General features: G+C 42.6%; 2 protein-coding genes across 2 annotated transcripts in view; one reads left to right on the top strand and one right to left on the bottom strand.

Annotated features, from left to right (window-relative positions):
* Nucleotides 1-4,159: 4,159 nt before the first annotated feature.
* On the top strand, nt 4,160-8,679 carry seraf (Schwann cell-specific EGF-like repeat autocrine factor). The gene is made up of 5 exons (XM_058053323.2): nt 4,160-4,451; nt 6,471-6,566; nt 6,666-6,770; nt 6,995-7,090; nt 8,400-8,679. The coding sequence occupies exons 1-5, from the start codon at nt 4,235-4,237 to the stop codon at nt 8,510-8,512; spliced, it is 627 nt and encodes a 208-aa protein (XP_057909306.2). The 5' UTR covers nt 4,160-4,234; the 3' UTR covers nt 8,513-8,679.
* Nucleotides 7,918-18,391, bottom strand: part of vwde (von Willebrand factor D and EGF domains) — a 38,393-nt gene continuing 27,919 nt past the window's right edge. The window contains exons 21-31 of the mRNA XM_078790692.1: nt 18,001-18,384; nt 17,827-17,922; nt 17,666-17,761; nt 17,476-17,571; nt 15,859-15,954; nt 15,649-15,744; nt 15,478-15,573; nt 14,310-14,405; nt 10,881-10,976; nt 10,705-10,802; nt 7,918-9,044 (exon numbers count right to left, since the gene is read on the bottom strand). Coding sequence (XP_078646818.1) covers nt 9,030-9,044; nt 10,705-10,802; nt 10,881-10,976; nt 14,310-14,405; nt 15,478-15,573; nt 15,649-15,744; nt 15,859-15,954; nt 17,476-17,571; nt 17,666-17,761; nt 17,827-17,922; nt 18,001-18,384 — 1,265 coding nt within the window. The 3' untranslated portion in view covers nt 7,918-9,029. The remainder of the gene's footprint in view (nt 9,045-10,704; nt 10,803-10,880; nt 10,977-14,309; nt 14,406-15,477; nt 15,574-15,648; nt 15,745-15,858; nt 15,955-17,475; nt 17,572-17,665; nt 17,762-17,826; nt 17,923-18,000; nt 18,385-18,391) is intronic.

Below are 18,391 nucleotides of genomic sequence, written 5' to 3'. Positions count from 1 at the left end.
TAGCGTAATACTCCTAAAAAATATATTTAGAATATAACAATAGACTCATTAATTGTTGATTAACAAGTTAATGAAGGCAATTTAGATTATGGTTTGTTTTTTTTTTTCAAAAGAGCATTGTGAGATAGATGTAGCGGACAATTTATTCTTAAGTATTGTTCTATTATTGTAATTATTATTATTTGTATTTTTTATTCTATTAATTTTTATTTATGATTCAGGAGCGGCACAGCGGTCTAGTGGTTAGCGCGCAGACCTCACAGCTAGGAGACCAGGGTTCAATTCCACCCTCGGCCATCTCTGTGCGGAGTTTGCATGTTCTCCCCGTGCATGCGTGGGTTTTCTCCAGGTACTCCGGTTTCCTCCCACATTCCAAAAACATGCTAGGTTAATTGGTGACTCCAAATTGTCCATAGGTATGAATGTGAGTGTGAATGGTTGTTTGCCTATATGTGCCCTGTGATTGGCTGGCGACCAGTCCAGGGTGTACCCTGCCTCTCGCCCGCAGACAGCTGGGATAGGCTCCAGCACCCCCCGCGACCCTTGTGAGGAAAAAGCGGTAGAAAATGAATGACTGAATGAACAAATACTTTTCCAACCTCAACAAATACAAATACGTGCTGCGTTGCACACCCCTAGCGTTAACTAATGACTTCTCCATCTGTGCTCTATATGGACTGTTTTTCTACCTCTCTGCAAGACTAACACACTTTGCTACTTTTAATAAATGCAGCAAATATTAATTGGATGGATTCATTTTACCATTTCTTTGTCTGATGGTGGCAAACAAGCAGCAACATCCAAATTATTCAAAACTGCAGAAAAAGCCATAAAACACATGCAATGAGAAATTGCTGCATTCATACAGATAAAATAAATTATCCAGAGGGGAGCCACCCCAGAGAAATGCCCGTGTTTATAAGCGGGACCTTTATTACCGTGCAATATTACCTCTAAATTCTGGCCATCCTGCTCATGTCTTTAAAGACAGACAACCCTCAGAGCTGGCTCACTTCAGGTTTCTTCTGTCAACTTGCAGTATTTCTCTCATGCACTTTATTTGGAGTTTGTGTGAGTGTTTTTGGCATTTGTTGCATTTTGGTTGAATTTGTACCATTTATGTTTATGTTGCAGGTTTGCTTCTAATCAGCCACCATACACCACAAATCCAATCCCAACAAACTTTACACAAACTTTGGTTCAAATTGAAGATGAAAAAAGGTGTAAAATGCTTGAAAACATTGACTTGACTTGACAAAAGATCACGTTTGTGTTGACTAGTTAGGTTGCTTTTAGCATTGTGGCATTGGAGAATAATACGACACAAAAGCTGTGTAAACTAAATAAATAAATGGCAGTGGTAATGGCTGAATTTGTCTTGAATATAGTACACATAGTACACAGTCCCACGTGTCCAAAAAAGAGTGAAGGAAAGCAAAGCTTATTTAATCAAACCCCCTCTCCATTTCATATCAATTACAATACATATGTTCACTTCCCTCACATGGTGGTCTAGTGGTTAGCGTGCAGACCTCACAGCTAGGAGACAGCTGGGATAGGCTCCAGCACCCCCGCGACCCTTGTGAGGAAAAGCGGTAGAAAATGAATGAATGAATGTTCACTTCCGGGCGGCACGGCGGTCTAGTGTCTCACAGCTAGGAGACCAGGGTTCGATTCCACCCTCGGCCATCTCTGTGTGGAGTTTGCATGTTTTCCCCGTGCATGCGTGGGTTTTCCCCCGGTTTCCTCCCACATTCCAAAAACATGCTAGTTTAATTGGTGACTCCAAATTGTCCATAGGTATGAATGCGAGTGTGAATGGTTGTTTGTCTATATGTGCCTTGTGATTGGCTGGCAACCAGTCCAGGGTGTCCCGAAGACAGCTGGGATAGGCTCCAGCACCCCCGCAACCCTTGTGAGGGAAAGCGGTAGAAAATGAATGAATGAATGAATGTTCACTTCCTGAATTCCAAATGTACTCTTTGCTAATTTTAAATACCTGAAAATGATAAAGCAGTGTGGTTCAACTGGAGTCATTTTTTGTAATCACTGTAAAGAAATTACTTAGCAGTCATGATGAGGAATTAAAGAGTTAGTAGTAAGTACAAGAGTGGTTAGACTTCAGGACTTCCTTGTACTTTGTAAACATCAACTGCTTGTACCGTTTCTTGAACAACATCCAAAGAACTGCAGGCCTCAATTTCCTCAGTGAAGCTCAGTGTTCATGGCTCCACCATAAGAAAGACACCAGGTAAAAACAGCCTTCCAAGACCAAAACCACCGCTGAACAAAAAGAACATTAAGGCTCATTTCAACAGCATCTCGATGTTTCCATTCACCATGTCAATGTCCACACTGTCAATTTGTCTTTGTACCCTTTTCGCTATTACCAAATAACGTTATTTTATTTTTACTTAAGTTCAGGAATAGTCTGTTTTTAATCAAGCCATTTCTTCAGTATCGTCAGTTCATCTGTGACTTTATTTTATTAACTCTTGTGTGCATTCTCCAGAAGAAAATGCAATAATATCATCTACAAATAATCCTAGTTTTAGGTCTTTCATGACTTTGCTTTTACCATTAATACATAGGTTGAACAGCTTTGGTCCCAGTCTTGACCCTTGGGGTATGCCGTACAATAAATGTAAATTCACAGTATATTCGTATATTCTCCTAGCTTCACATATTGCTTCCTGTTTGCTAAGCACATTTTTACACAGCTCCAAACTGGCCCTTTCTAGTTTAGGATATTGTGACAAATTGTTTTGAAACATTTTGTCAAATCCATAAATTGGTATTTCCTGGGTTATTTTGACAACCAGTCCAGGGAGTACAGAACAGCATGAACAGCTTTTCAACTAATTTAGATGATGTTTGTATTTTTTTCAATTGGAACTATTGTAGGTAGCTATTGCATTTTTTGGAAATATTGTTGTATGTCAGGGGTGCTCATTAAGTCGATCGCGATCTACCGGTCGATCGCGGAGGTGGTACTGGTCGATCGCTGGTCGATCGCGGCGTGACATTAAAAAAATATCATCCTAGCATCAATGCCGTCACTTGATTCATATACAGGGCAGCCATTCAGATGACAACTGAATGTTGCCCTTCGGGTGACCAATCAAATCAAACAACGTCTCTAAGTGCAGCAGAACTTACGATGTCAGCCTATCATCCATCCCCGTTACTTGATTGACATACAGGACAACCAGTCAGATGACAACTGAATTTTGACCTTTAGGTCACCGCTCGTGCGTAAACAACGATGCAAAGTGCTAAGCTAGTCGGCGAATTGCATCAGATTTTAAGCCCTTGCTAAAGTTTATGGTCACTAAAATGAGTGAAGTAGCTGGACCAAGTAAAAAGGCAAAAACATATCACTTCCATACGGAATGGGAGGTGGACTTTTTTTTCAAATGTCTTTTTCGAAGTGCGTTTGCCTGGCTAACCTGGCTATCAGCAGCTACTGTCCGGACTATGCATCCCTGGCTGATTCAATTCAGTGCAAGTCATCAACGTAAACTCAGGTAATTACAAAAAATGTTAATAGTTAATTATGTGTGTTTTGCAATATTGGCTCATTTGGTTATGTAAGGTACATCAACATACATTGTACGTACAAATAATCCTCAATACATTTGAAAATAAATAGATGTTTAGCATTTTTGTAGTGGGTAGATCATTTTGACTCGGTCATTTTAAAAGTAGCTCGCATGCTGAAAAAGTGTGAGCACCCCTGTTGTATGTTGTCTGAAATGACAAATTACTCTGATGTAAGTCATTGGTTCTGCTTTGTTGGTATTATGGTTTCCATTTACATAGCGAAATAGCTAGCCAGTTAGCTCGCTAAAAGGTTTGCCACGTCGCTAGCCAGTTAGCTCGCTAAAAGGTTTGCCACGTCGCTAGCCAGTTAGCTCGCTAAAAGGTTTGCCACGTCGCTAGCCAGTTAGCTCGCTAAAAGGTTTGCAACGTTCTGTCGTCTATGGCAAACACTGCTGAATTTATTTTTATTTCAAATCAACCAGTGTCTCTGTGTGTTTTGAGTGGCTAGTAACTAACTTTTGAGTGTTATTGCTAGCGCGCTTCCTTCCGGTTACCCTCGCCGACCTCCACTCCTCAACCAATGACCCCTCCCCGCCTGACACCCCCGCCTCCTTGCACTCACCTCCCGCTTGCGTGGTGGGCGTCGTGCCGTGCTGCTCCTGGATGTCTTGATACTCAGCCTTTGTCAGTCATGGCTTTTACGGCGACGGCGGGATTGGGATTTCTCCTCCTGGCCTCCTCGGTGTCGCTGTGCTGGGCTCGCTCGGACGCACCCCGCGGGGTGGCGCAGGGCTTTGTCTTTGACCCCAAGGCGACCTGCGAGCCCCGATGTGCGCATGCCGGAGTGTGCATTCGCAACGACACCTGTCTCTGCTCCAGAGGATACGAGGGCGACTACTGCCAGTATGGTGATTAAACTTTGTCTTATACATTTATTATAACATGCATGCCCGATAACGATACATTTCAGCCACGATTCTTCCCCAAAGTGCATTCAAATCAGCAAATCCTGGCCATTTAATCAAATATCGGTAGTCCAGTGTTATACTTGTATTCTAGCACAATACGTTCATAAAATGTTGTTTTTAACACTTGATTCATTCAAATAACTCAAAACCAGCAATTCATTATGTAATGATGTCAGTGTATAGAAAAAAATTCAGTCTATCACGATGGAGATAAAATCATTGAAAATAATCATTGTTTAGTTCAGGCAGTAAACAGGGAGAATTAGGTCAGGGGTATCCAAAGTGCAGCCTGGGTGCCATGTACCAAAGGCTTGTGGCCTCGTGACACTGTTGAAATAAAACTAAACCACAAAGATTGGCAAAATAATACGGAGCACCCATCAAAATTGAAATCAAATAAACTTTATTTGTAGAGCACTTTTCCTGCAAAGAAATGCAACACAAAGTGCTTTACAGAATTAAAACAATTTCCACAATTAAAAGGAAAAAACAAAGAAACAAAAGAAAGCCCCTCCCTCCCACCCTCCATACTAGACACACACACATAATCACACAAAATAGTGAGACATGGCATGTCACTGAGGAATAAGGAAACGCCACCTTTGGGGCCGTCCACACTGGGAGGAGCTGCAGGCCGTGCCATCGGAGGACCAGCACCCGGGCCCCCCGACTCCGACAGACGGGCGGACCCCCACATTAAAGGGAGGAACCCCCAGCCGGCCGGGTCGAAGGGACCCAAGGATGGCACCCCCTCAGCAGACCCGACACAGCCCCCAGTGTGGAGGACCCCCCCTGAGGAAACACTGGAGTTAAAAGCTGAAGACTAAGAGCATAAAATAGGACTAAAAAGATAAAAACATAAGAAAAGTTTAAAAATATTAGTTAAAAGCCTGATTAAAAAGGTGCGTCTTTAATCTTTTTTTAAAAATATCAACAGTGGAAAAAAAGGTTGTTGTTTTTTTCAAGATAATCTAATCTCATTCAGTTGTGTCAGGGTCTGGCTAACTCGGGGGTTGTACAAAGTGTGGTATGGGGGCCATTTGCAGCTGTGGATGATTTTTCTATTCTTCCCCTGCACATTTAAAAAAATACATGTAAAGAAGAACACAAACAAAAACAACAAGTGGGAAAAACAGACAAGACAAAATATTAGAATGAAGTCATAAAATTCATAGAAAAAAGTTGTTTGATGAGCATAAAGTCATACAGTAATACTATGAGAGCAAAGTTTTATTTTTCAAGCATAAAGTTGAAATATTACATTAAAGTTGCAATGTTACAAACAAAAGAAATGAATCACATTTCTAGCAACGCATACCGTACAAGTTCCATAGCTCCAAGCTCTATATAAGATTACATAGATATAAATATGTGTTATGGCAGAAAATAGTATCAAAAAAAAGTGAGTGCAACAATTGTCTGCACAAACAAAGGAAAAATCAATCATTTAAAGGGGACTTATTATTTTTCAGCCCTATTGAGTTGTGGACTCCTATAGAGCAGCTACACACCATAACCCGCAATGAAAGCTTTCTAGATCTTTCAGAATCTGCACCTATTCCAGCTGTATTTCTTTGGTTTTCCAAAACGGTTTGTTTTAACTTATTGCACCCACGACCTGGTACGCCGGGTACGCCCACTCCTCTGTGATTGGTCACAATAACACGGTGAAACCTTCACAGTGCAGCAGAGCAGGGGAGGACGGGTCTCCAGCTTGCATTCGGGAACGCCCATATAAGTGAGCCAATGTTATCTCAAACTTTGGCATGGTTTAACACAACATTGTTAAACAACATTAATGGGTCTCCTTTAAACAAACTACTGTATGGAATTTGGTTGCCACACTTTAAATGTTGAGTTTAGGACTGAAAAGCATCCTTAGTGGAGATATTTGCCATGCAAGTCTCTACTGGAAACCTGTGATGTCAAAAACATGTGTTCACGTGTGTGTGTGTGCAGCCAACTGCTATCCTAAATGTAAGAACGGAGGCGTGTGTCTTCGTCCTGGAAAATGCCGCTGTCCTCCAGGGTTTGGAGGGAGGTACTGTCACAAAGGTACCTTATATTCATTCATTTATTCTCCATGCCGCTTACTCCTGCTTTGCGCACTGACAAGTCACCAAATATGGTTCCTCCATATGTGCTTTTACGCAGTGACGTGCGATGGCGGATGTTGGAATGGAGGCGAATGCAATGCCGTCAACGGAGTGGCCAGGTGCATCTGCCCCTCCAGCTGGACGGGGTCCAAATGCCAAGAGGGTCTGTTTACGACTACATTAGCACCTTTACAGCAGAGGGTAGCAAATGGAGCTGGGGGGGTTGTTACGAGGAAAACAGATGTCAACTTTCAGTGGTTCAGAGCTGATAGAGTGCAGCTTTACAGATGCCACAAGTTGAGTTAGTCAAATAGTCCTTGCTTAAAAAGTGAATACATTCATTTATCTTTCAAATAATGTCTGCATGCTTTGCCCCCCAACAAACAGCCATTTGCCCCCAAGGCTGCAGGAACGCAGGTCTCTGTGTGGCCCCTGGAATCTGCAACTGTCCTGAAGGCTGGCTGGGCGGAGCCTGCCACATTGGTGAGTCCAGCACACTAACGCAAGTACACTTTTATGTACAGTCATGGTAAAATTATTAGAGCACTCTTGTGTCTTCAGTTTCTAGCCTGGTACATAATAAAGTTACATAGTACACGTTTTATCTAAGCACCAATATCTACCCATTCTTTGGGTTTCTTGGTAATAAATAAAATCACTTTAATTGTGCTCTTATGAACAAATTTTGTTGTCATCATTATATCTGTCCAAAAATGCACCTTTAGTTGTACTCAACATACAAATGAATAAGAAACTGAAGAATCAAGGATGCGCTAATTTTGTTTTTATGACTATAAATAGGTCACCAGTTCAGGGTTTGATGCACTCATTAAAATATGCGGTATTTGACACTGTAAAGCAGGGGTGTCCAAAGTGTGGCCCAGGAGCCATTTGCAGCCAACGGCTGTTTTCTTATTGGCTCACGGCACATGGTAAAAATACAATGTAACAAGAAAATAAAAATAAAAAAACAGCATAAAATTAGCAGCAATTTTACAATAATAAAGTCGAAAAGTAACATTGTAATAATATGAGGAAAAATAACGTAATTTTAGTAGCATAATGTTGAAATATTGTATATAATATACTAAAATAAAGTAATTTTTTTGGAAAATGTAAAATTAGCTTGGGGATAAAGTTAAATGAATATTATTAAAACATTATGGGAATAAAGTCATAATATTTGTTGAAGAAAATGTACAAGAAGAAAGCTAAGGTTGTTGGAAATAATAAAAAAAAACATTAAAAAAACTTTTTTTCTTTAATATTCAACTGTATGCTAAAAAAAATGATATTTAATTAAGGAATGACTCACAGCAAAACAGGAAGATGGTGTCCATGTTGATTTATCTGCCACAATATGTCTTTGGCAATAGTCACATCTTCAATGAAGGTAAAAGTAACTTTCAATGTATATTTATCCCTTTCGTTCATTCATTACTATGCAATTAGAATAGTTTTATGCATGTGAAACTATAAATGGAAATGTGTTAATGCTGTCATTTTAGTGCAGCCCTGCCAACATGTACGATTTTATAGTCGTCTTCATCCAATTCAAAACTACCGTTTGCAATCTAGATGGTTTTTTACAGTTTCCGTCATGTGAAAAGCCCCAAAAACAGCTGTGAATAGTATTTTTTTGGGTCAGTACATTTTTCACTGGACATGGTTAAGACTGTGAACCTAATGAGTGTTTTTCCAGATGTGACAAAGAAGGGAGAAAGGATTTATGAGCTTCCTCTGATTGCTTTTTCCAAGCGAGTAAAACATTGTGTGTTTTTCTTGGTCGCAGCTGAGTGCACTCTGCCGTGCCTGAATGGAGGGAAGTGTATTTCGCCCAACAAATGCCGCTGTCGCCCCCCGTACTTGGGCCCTCGCTGTGAGGAGAGGAAGAGACGCCACTAGGGTGGTCACGGAGGTGCTCGGGACGGGAGGTCAATGTAGATTAGACCAATTATTTACTTTTCAATCAGCCGTCTTTCTTATTACTGTGGAGACATTGTTTTGTGTTTCTATATGTGTGTTTCATTTGTGTCATTAAACCATGTGAACTTTGTATTCGTGTCCAAAACATCATAGAAATAGACCACTTTATTTACTAGTTCATATTTGCTTGAAAAAGTATCACCTTCAAAAATATAAACACATCTGAGCAAAATAGCATGTCTATATTGAGAGGACAAATATGAATTCATAAACACGCCACGCCGTTTAACTGAAAGTGACTGCGTACAACAAACACTGGAAATGTATCAGAGCGCTGCTGACTTGTTACCTTGAGGTAGTCACATGCCGTGCCCCCCGCCCCTCAAAAAAAAAGACAAGTGCAATACATCAAGTCCCCCTCTTGGTGGAGCCATCCATACAAAATATCTACACAATCACCGGCGCGCACACACATCTTCTTTCACTTCATTCTCCATCATGCTTGTGATATCTGCAAAGAAGCAAACACAAAGGTGAAAGGTGCTGAGTGACATCCTACAGTTGTTTCATAACATCAAGTTTCCAGGTCTTTTTCTTTTTTCTTTTTGTTTACAAATTAATATCCTATCTAACAACTAACTCATAATTACAACCTAAAAACTTTTTTTTGTACCGCAAACTGATGTATTACATACTGTACACGTACTGCCCCCTACAGGGCTGGCTGTATTGCAAGCATTCCCCTTTTTGGCATTTTACGATAAAAAGGGACTGTATGCAGATGCCTCCATTTTTCATTCATTCATTTTCTACCGCTTATCCTCACAAGGGTCGCAGGCATGCTGGAGCCTATCCCAGCTGGTGAGAGAGACTGGTGGCCACAGCCAATCACAGGGCGCATATAGACAAACAACCATTCACACTCACATTCATACCTATGGACAATTTGGACAATTTATTACTTTATGGTATTGGAATGCAATATCATAATAGTTTTGGGCCATTTTTCATACCAATACCCACAACTTTTTGGCTGTTTTTATCTGATACTGATTACTTTTTTGGGGGCATTTTTAATAAAACACATAACGCCATTGGTTTGCGTTTGCGTTTTGAGTGCAAAGCCTCATTGCCTCGTAGTAAAGAATTGTTGCAGAACAAAAACATGTACGTAGTCAGTTACATTCAAATATGTGGAAGTGACTTGTCTTTTTTTTTTAATTCAGTATCGATACTTTACCAGTCATCAATACTCATTGGTTACTCGTGTGAGTACCGGTATATTAATACCACTGAATTAGTCCACACACACACAAAAGCAGTCACAAACAGGCTATCAACAATTGACAGTACATCCCTGTTCGTGTTATGATGCGATAGACCAGTGATTCCCAAAGTGTTTTTTATTTTTATTGTAAAATATGTATTGCACGATTTAAAAAATGTATATGCATAAGTAATAACCTATTGAGTGTTATTGACCTGTCACAATATTTTAGGAACCTTATACAGTTTATGATTGGAATGTAGCTCTCTGGTCATCATGCCAGGAGGTCATTAATCATGCCAGGAGGTCACGTAGTATGTAGTGGCGGGAAAAATGGAGCGCAGCTGAGAATAAAAGTTGAGAATTAATTCTGTCTCTCACCACCGATTAAAAGTTAGAGCTTCCTTTATCCCCCTGCTTTCTTTTCAATCCTGAATCTTTATTCATTCATTCATTCATTTTCTACCGCTTTTTCCTCATGAGGGTCACGGAGGTGCTGGAGCCATGGGGTGAGAGGCAGGGTACACCCTGGACTGGTCACCAGCCAATCACAGGGCACATATAGACAAACAACCATTCACACTCACATTCGTACCTATGGACAATTTGCCGTGGCCAATTAACCTAGCATGTTTTTGGAATGTGGGAGGAAACCGGAGTACCCGGAGAAAACCCACGCATGCACGGGGAGAACATGCAAACTCCACACAGAGATGGCCGAGGGGGGAATTGAACCCTGGTCTCCCAGCTGTGAGGTCTGAGTGCTAACCACTCGGCCGCCGTGCCGCTCCTGAATCTTTATAATAATAATAACAATAATAAGTGGGCGGCATGGCAGTCTAGTGGTTAGCGCTAGATTGCGAATTATTCAGTTGTGAACAGGAAGCACGAGCCAAGCACCGACCTGAATGGCACAGGTGACACCCTTGTAGCCTTTCCGACAGTGGCAGTAGTCGGGCAGCACGCACCTCCCCCCGTTTAGGCAGCGCCGCTTGCACACAGCTAGCAGGGATGGTAAAAAGTCACGCTTATGAATTGGAAGTGAATTTCAGGATACAAAGCTTGACGTAAAGTACTCACGTGTTTGACACTGCAGACCTTCCCAGCCAGTAGAACAGTGGCAGGTGTTGGGCCCCAAGCACTCGCCGCCATTTTTGCACTTTTGCAAACAGACCGCTGCAACGTCAACACAAGGACAAGATGACAAGTAAACTTCTTTCTCTCTTTCTTTTCTTAATTTATTTCAGACATGCATACTATGTTACATTATTCTTTCTCACATATACGTACACTTACAATATCTATTTATATATATGTATATATAGATACAGTAAAGTCTCGTTATATCGATATTGTCGGGAGTCGGAAAAAATATCGATATAACCGGACTGTCGATATATCCGATCCTGCGCCGAACTGCATTAAAAGTGGGCAATGCACTCGACATTGTTCTATAGTATAGAACAATGTGGAGCAGCTTAAATCAATCTTTGCTTAAGGATTTCAATACCAAAAAAGAACACGGCGAACGGCTGCTTCCAGTCAACTTTATTTTTCACACTTCCACCACCAGAGCACAGCACACACACGGATTCCCGCACTTCCTGGTTCACAGGTCATGCTCAACCCGCCCCACATAGCTGGCCAAACACATGCCTGCAACAGAAGAACCAACTGCGTTCGTGGTTTCTCTCGTGTGTATAGATTCTATACACACGAGAGAAACCACGAATGCAGTTGGAAAAAAGATATCTGAATACAACACAATTAAATACATGTATTTGTACGCTTGTGTCTTCGTTGGAATAGGTGTGTATGCTATGTCAGTTGGTTCTTCTGTTGCAGGCATGTGTTTGGCCAGCTATGTGGAGCGGGTTGAGCATGACCTGTGAACCAGGAAGTGCGGGAATCGGTGTGTGTGCTGTGCTCTGGTGGTGGAAGTGTGAAAAATAAAGTTGACTGGAAGCAGCCGTTCGCCGTGTTCTTTTTTGAAATCCTTAAGCAAAGATTGATTTAAGCTGCTTTTGTATCGATATGAGCAGACCAAATTGGCTGGCGGGAGATGAAAAGGGCATCGTAGTAACCGGGTATCGTACTAACGGAACTAATTACAGTGAAGAAAATAAGTATTTGAACACCCTGCTATTTTGCTATTTCTCCCACTTAGAAATCATGGAGGGGTCTGAAATTTTCATCGTAGGTGCATGTCCACTGTGAGAGAGATAAACTAAAAAGAAAAATCCAGAAATCACAATGCATGATTTTTTAACAATTTATTTGTGTGATACAGCTGCAAATAAGTATTTGAACACCTGAGAAAATGAATGTTAATATTTGGTACAGTAGCCTTTGTTTGCTATTACAGAGGTCAAACGTTTCCTGTAGTTTTTCACCAGGTTTGCACACACTGCAGGAGGGATCTTGGCCCACTCCTCCACACAGATCTTCTCTAGATCAGTCAGGTTTCTGGGCTGTCGCTGAGAAACACGGAGTTTGAGCTCCCTCCAAAGATTTTCGATTGGGTTCAGGTCTGGAGACTGGCTGGGCCATGCTAGAACCTTGATATGCTTCTTACGGAGCCACTCCTTGGTTTTCCTGGCTGTGTGCTTCGGGTCGTTGTCGTGTTGGAAGACCCAGCCACGACCCATCTTCAATGCTCTGACAGAGGGAAGGAGGTTGTTCCCCAAAATCTCACAATACACGGCCCCAGTCATCCTCTCTTTAATGCAGTGCACTCGTCCTGTCCCATGTGCAGAAAAACACCCCCAAAGCATGATGCTACCACCCCCATGCTTCACAGTAGGGATGGTGTTCTTCGGATTGTACTCTTCATTCTTCTTCCTCCAAACACGCTTATTGGAATTATGACCAAAAAGTTCTATTTTGGTCTCATCTGACCATAAAACTTTCTCCCATGACTCCTCTGTATCATCCAAATGGTCATATGCAAACTTAAGACGGGCCTTGACATGTGCTGGTTTAAGCAGGGGAACCTTTCGTGCCATGCATGATTTCACATCATGACGTCTTAGTGTATTACCTACAGTAACCTTGGAAACGGTGGTCCCAGCTCTTTTCAGGTCATTGACCAAGTCCTGTCGTGTAGTTCTGGGCTGATTCCTCACCTTTCTTAGAATCATTGAGACCCCACGAGGTGATATCTTGCATGGGGCTCCACTCCGATTGAGATTGACCGTCATGTTTAGCTTCTTCCATTTTCTAATGATAGCTCCAACAGTGGACCTTTTTTCACCAAGCTGCTTGGTAATTGCTCCGTAGCCCTTTCCAGCCTTGTGGAGGTGTACAATTTTGTCTCTGGTGTCTTTGGACAGCTCTTTGGTCTTCGCCATGTTACAAGTTAAAGTCTTACTGATTGTATGGGGTGGACAGGTGTCTTTATGCAGCTAACGACCTCAAACAGGTGCATCTGATTCAGGATGATACATGGAGTGCAGGTGGACTTCTAATGGGCAGACTAACAGGTCTTTCAGGGTCAGAATTCTAGATGATACACAGGTGTTCAAATACTTATTTGCAGCTGTATCACACAAATAAATTGTTAAAAAATCATGCATTGTGATTTCTGGATTTTTCTTTTTAGTTTATCTCTCTCACAGTGGACATGCACCTACGATGAAAATTTCAGACCCCTCCATGATTTCTAAGTGGGAGAAATAGCAAAATAGCAGGGTGTTCAAATACTTATTTTCTTCACTGTATATCATAAAAGACTAGAAATTTGCCAGGAAATGAAAATAGTGTCGTAATAAGCGGTAATTCGTTATAACCGATATCGATATAACGAGACTTTACTGTACATATACACATACATACACACATATATACATACATATACATACACACATATCTACATAAATATATACACATAAATACATGCACACACACACTACACCTCATTACTACACATGTCTGAAAAGGAGCAGGAAGAAGCAAAGCTTATTAAATCCTACCCCTTCTCCACGCCATAGCAGTTACCAATTCAATATGTGATTTTTTTTTTTGTTTTTTCCACACATATAATCAAACAGGGCGGCACGGCGGTCTAGTGGTTAGCGCGCAGACCTCACAGCTAGGAGACCAGGGTTCAATTCCACCCTCTGCCATCTCTGTGTGGAGTTTGCATGTTCTCCCCGTGCATGCGTGGGTTTTCTCCGGGTACTCCGGTTTCCTCCCACATTCCAAAAACATGCTAGGTTAATTGGCCACTCCAAATTGTCCATAGGTATGAATGTGAGTGTGAATGGTTGTTTGTCTATATGTGCCCTGTGATTGGCTGGCCACCAGTCCAGGGTGTACCCCGCCTCTCGCCCGAAGACAGCTGGGATGGGCTCCAGCACCCCCCGCGACCCTCGTGAGGAAAAAGCGGTAGAAAATGGATGGATGGATATAATCGAACAAGTAAACTTCAATAAAAGATACAGCAACAGGAATGCAGGATATCCGCAAGACCTGCACCAGAAGGATTAAAATAAAATAAAAAATACTCACGTATGTTACAGCGCTTGCCTCTCCATCCTGATGCACACGAACACGTGTTGGGTCCAACACACTTCCCTTGGTTCATGCACGTGGGCTCGCACACGCCTGCGACACACACATGGTGATGAGCACACTAAATGACACATAACATACTTATAGGTTATCACATGGTTTGTCTGGTATCAGGCCAAGTGTCAGTGTCAGATACAGATGCTGATACTGGCACGCGGGGGCATGATACTGGGCCTGATACCAGACAAACCATGTGATGATCTTATTATCACATACTATTTAATCATGATCTTATATCACGTACTATTTAATCAAAAGACCATTTTGTTTCCAGAAAATTTTCAGTTCATTACATGTATTATCACATACTACAGTATTAATTGGCCCTGTACCCGAGAAAGCGCCCATGAATGATACGGGAAAAGGCCGAAATGATACTGTGTCAAAGCCCAGGGCAGTGATATCTATATAAAATATAGAGTTTAACCATGTCCAGTATGAGCCCCCGTAGCTGTCCACTCAGAGCGCGCTGCTCTGGTATCGTGCCCGTGAAACAACCAATCAGAGAACAGCGCACGAGTGCTTAGTGCCTAGTGCTTCTCCAGTCACCAAAAAACCCAAACTTGATTAATGGAACTTTAATTGTCAGACATTGATAAGATAAGACTGTTGATAAAATATTATTGTTGAAATATTTTTGCAATTGTTGTGTTTACACTGTTTAGATATAATACATGTAATAAACTGAACATTTTCTGGAAACAAAATGGTCTTTTGATTAAATAGTACGTGGTAATAAGATCATGATTAAATAGTATGTGATAATAAGATCATCACATGGTTTGTCTGGTATCAGGCCCAGTATCATGCCAGACAAACCATGTGATAACCTATAATTATATCAGTGTAAACTGTGTGTTCACGCTCGTGCACTGTTCTTTGATTGGTTGTTTCACGGGCACGATACCAGAGCTACGGTGGCTGATACTGGACATGGTTAAACTCTATATTTTATCAGTATCACTGCCCTGGGCTTTGACACAGTATCATTTCGGCCTTTTCCCGTATCATTCATGGGCGCTTTCTAGGGTACAGGGCCAATTAATACTGTAGTATGTGATAAAAACCCTAACCCTAATTCCTGCTAATAAGTCATGCCACTCACTCTTTTGACATCTTTTCCCCGTGTAGCCTTCAGGACAGGAACATACATTGTTCCTCATGCAGTGACCCCCGTTCTTGCATGGTGGGCTGCACACGGCTGACACACACACACACACACACAAAGAATGAAATAATCAGTCAAAGTAAGCAATTTTGGTTGCATATTTCTCACCGATCTGACACTGAGAGCCATAGAAGCCGCTGGGACAAGCGCAGACGTTTGGTTTCATGCACGTTCCTCCGTTCAGACAAACAGGACGACACTCCGCTGTGGACCCACAGCAAACACACACAAATATTTCAGCCCTCTCTTTATGGAAACAGTACATATATTTTGTACTATCGGTACCACCGTCACTCCGTGCCATGAGTCGGGTCATACCAGAGTTGCATGTTGGTCCGTTCCAGCCTGGCTTGCATTTGCACACATCAGGAGAAACACACTCTCCACCGTTTTCACAGTGCCTGTTACACACCACTGACACACACACACACAAACACACAGTCAATATTATGTGTATTGTAGTCATGTCGTGACATTATGCAGGCATACCTAATGAAGTATGGATAAAAATTGGCGCCCTAACAAAATAACACATTTACAGATTTTTTTAAATTCAGTTTAAAGTGAGGGTGAGGAGCTCAGCCAATCGGGAGGGGCTCAGAGTAGAGCCGCTTCTCCTTCACATCGAGAGGAGTCAGTTGAGGTGGCTCGGGCATCTAGTCCGGATGTCTCCCGGACGCCTCCCTGGTGAGCTGTTCCGGGCATGCCCAGCCGGGAAAAGGCCCCGGGGCAGACCTAGGACACGCTGGAGGGATTATGTCTCACAGCTGGCCTGGGAACGCCTTGGTGTCCTCCCGGTGGAGCTGGAGGAGGTGGCTGGGGACCGGGAAGTCTGGGCTTCCCTACTAAGACTGCTGCCCCTGCGACCCGGACCCGGATAAGCGGTGGAAAATGGATGGATGGATAGTTTAAAGTGTCCAAGCCTGGGATCAACATATGCACACATGCCTTAAAAGGTAGCAGCTGTACCATTACACCACCTGGGCAAGCACCCAGTGTCTTTTTTTCCCTCTCCTGCCGTGGGCTTCCTTGGTGCTCTTGCTCTTGCTTTCATTTAAAGCAATAAGCATGAGTCTTGTTTATGCCTTAAATGTTTTTTTTTTATGTCAACTAGATTCCATTTATCAATAAGGAATCCTACTTTGCTGAAATGGACTTATCACAGTTGGGTCCGGAACCGATTACAGTAAAGTCTCGTTATATCGATATTCTCGGGAGTCGGAAAAAATACGGATATAACCGGACTATCCATATATCCGATCCTGCGCCGAACTGCATTAAAAGTGGGCAATAATGCAGAACCAACTGCGTTCGTTCGTGGAACGCCAGCATGTACATATGAAAAACAGTGATTACTGCAAACGATAAAAAGATATCTGAACACAACACAATTAAATACATGTATTTGTACGCTTGTGTCTTCGTTGGAATAGGTGTGTATGCTGTGTCAGTTGGTTCTTCTGTTGCAGGCATGTGTTTGGCCAGCTATGTGGGGCGGGTTGAGCATGACCTGTGAACCAGGAAGTGCGGGAATCGGTGTGTGTGCTGCGCTCTGGTGGTGGAAGTGTGAAAAATAAAGTTGACTGGAAGCAGCCATTCGCCGTGTTCTTTTTTGGTATTGAAATCCTTAAGCAAAGATTGATTTAAGCTGCTTTTGTATCGATATAAGCAGACCAAATTGGCTGGCGGGAGATGAAAAGGGCATCCTAGTAACCGGATTGTCATAATAACCGGGTATCGTACTAACGGAACTAATTATATCATAAAAGACTAAAAATTTGCCGGGAAATGAAAATAGTATCGTAATATGCAGTAATTCATTATAACCGATATCGATATAACGAGACTTTACTATTGATAAAACTAACAATAACTGAAATAAACAAGGGATGACTGTGCCGTCACTAGTCATTTCTCAACATTAAAACATCTCACTGATTTCACATCGTGGTCCCACGTAGCCGTACGGGCAGGTGCACAGGTTCTTGGCAAGACAGGTGCCTCCGTGCCGGCATGGCGGCTCGCAGCTTGCTGTCAGTTTTTTCAATCGAGGCAAAGAAAGAAGAAAATGTGAGGAAACGTGGAGAAGGGCTACAAAATTGATGCATGATGACTACTAGTTTACCTTCCTCACAGGTTGGCCCGCCATAGCCCACAGGACACTGACACACATTAGGTCTAACACACCTTCCCCGGTTCCTGCACTCTGGTCGGCACACGGCTTGTGTTGCGTGCAGAGAACATGTCAGAAGTTTGATTTCAGAAGATGCACGTCAGGTGTCTCACCGATGTGGCAGCTGTAGCCGGTGTAGCCCTTCTTGCAAGTGCATGTATTAGGCTGCGTGCATTCCATGTTCCTCCCGCAGAGAAACCTACAAAAAGCTGAAGAAAAAAACAGGAAGAGGAAGTAGAGACTGTCAGGAAGTGGCAAACACTTCTTCCCTGCCGGTTAATTGTTACCTTTACATGTGACCCCATCCCCTGTGTAACCGTGTGGACAGCGACCACAGCTAAAGGATCCTGGACCGATGTGCTCACACTGGACACCCGAGAAGCAGGGGGAGTCCTCACAGGTCAGATGACGTGACCCCCCACTGAGGTCTGGGGTCGGCATCACACCGCCTCTGTTGAACGTCGGGGGGGAGACTCTTGGGGTGGATTCCGGGCTTGTCTCTGAGGAGGAGGAACCTCTGCGGGTATTTACGGTGGCACCTGGTCTTGTCCTCCTGTCTGGGGGTCTTCTGGGTGAGGTGTGGGATGAGAAGGAGGATGAAGAAGGGGAAGTGGGGGTCATTTCCCTGTCTTTGGTGTTCGGAAAACCTCCAGTGATGATGGTCCTCTGACCTGGACA

The sequence above is a fragment of the Doryrhamphus excisus genome, linkage group LG5 (assembly GCF_037039965.1).
Source record: "Doryrhamphus excisus strain RoL-2023G ecotype Guam linkage group LG5, RoL_Dexc_Guam_v1.1, whole genome shotgun sequence".
In the NCBI taxonomy this organism is placed as follows: domain Eukaryota; kingdom Metazoa; phylum Chordata; class Actinopteri; order Syngnathiformes; family Syngnathidae; genus Doryrhamphus; species Doryrhamphus excisus.
The sequence above is the reverse complement of the archived record's forward strand: the minus strand, read 5'-3'. Positions and strand labels throughout refer to the sequence as shown.

Excerpts from the sequence above, each read along its gene's own strand:
- seraf (XM_058053323.2), top strand. The coding sequence starts at position 4,235 with ATGGCTTTTACGGCGACGGCGGGATTGGGATTTCTCCTCCTGGCCTCC. Across the intron at positions 6,567-6,665 it reads AGGGAGGTACTGTCACAAAG|TGACGTGCGATGGCGGATGT; the intron begins GTACCTTATATT and ends GCTTTTACGCAG. Across the intron at positions 7,091-8,399 it reads GGGCGGAGCCTGCCACATTG|CTGAGTGCACTCTGCCGTGC; the intron begins GTGAGTCCAGCA and ends TCTTGGTCGCAG.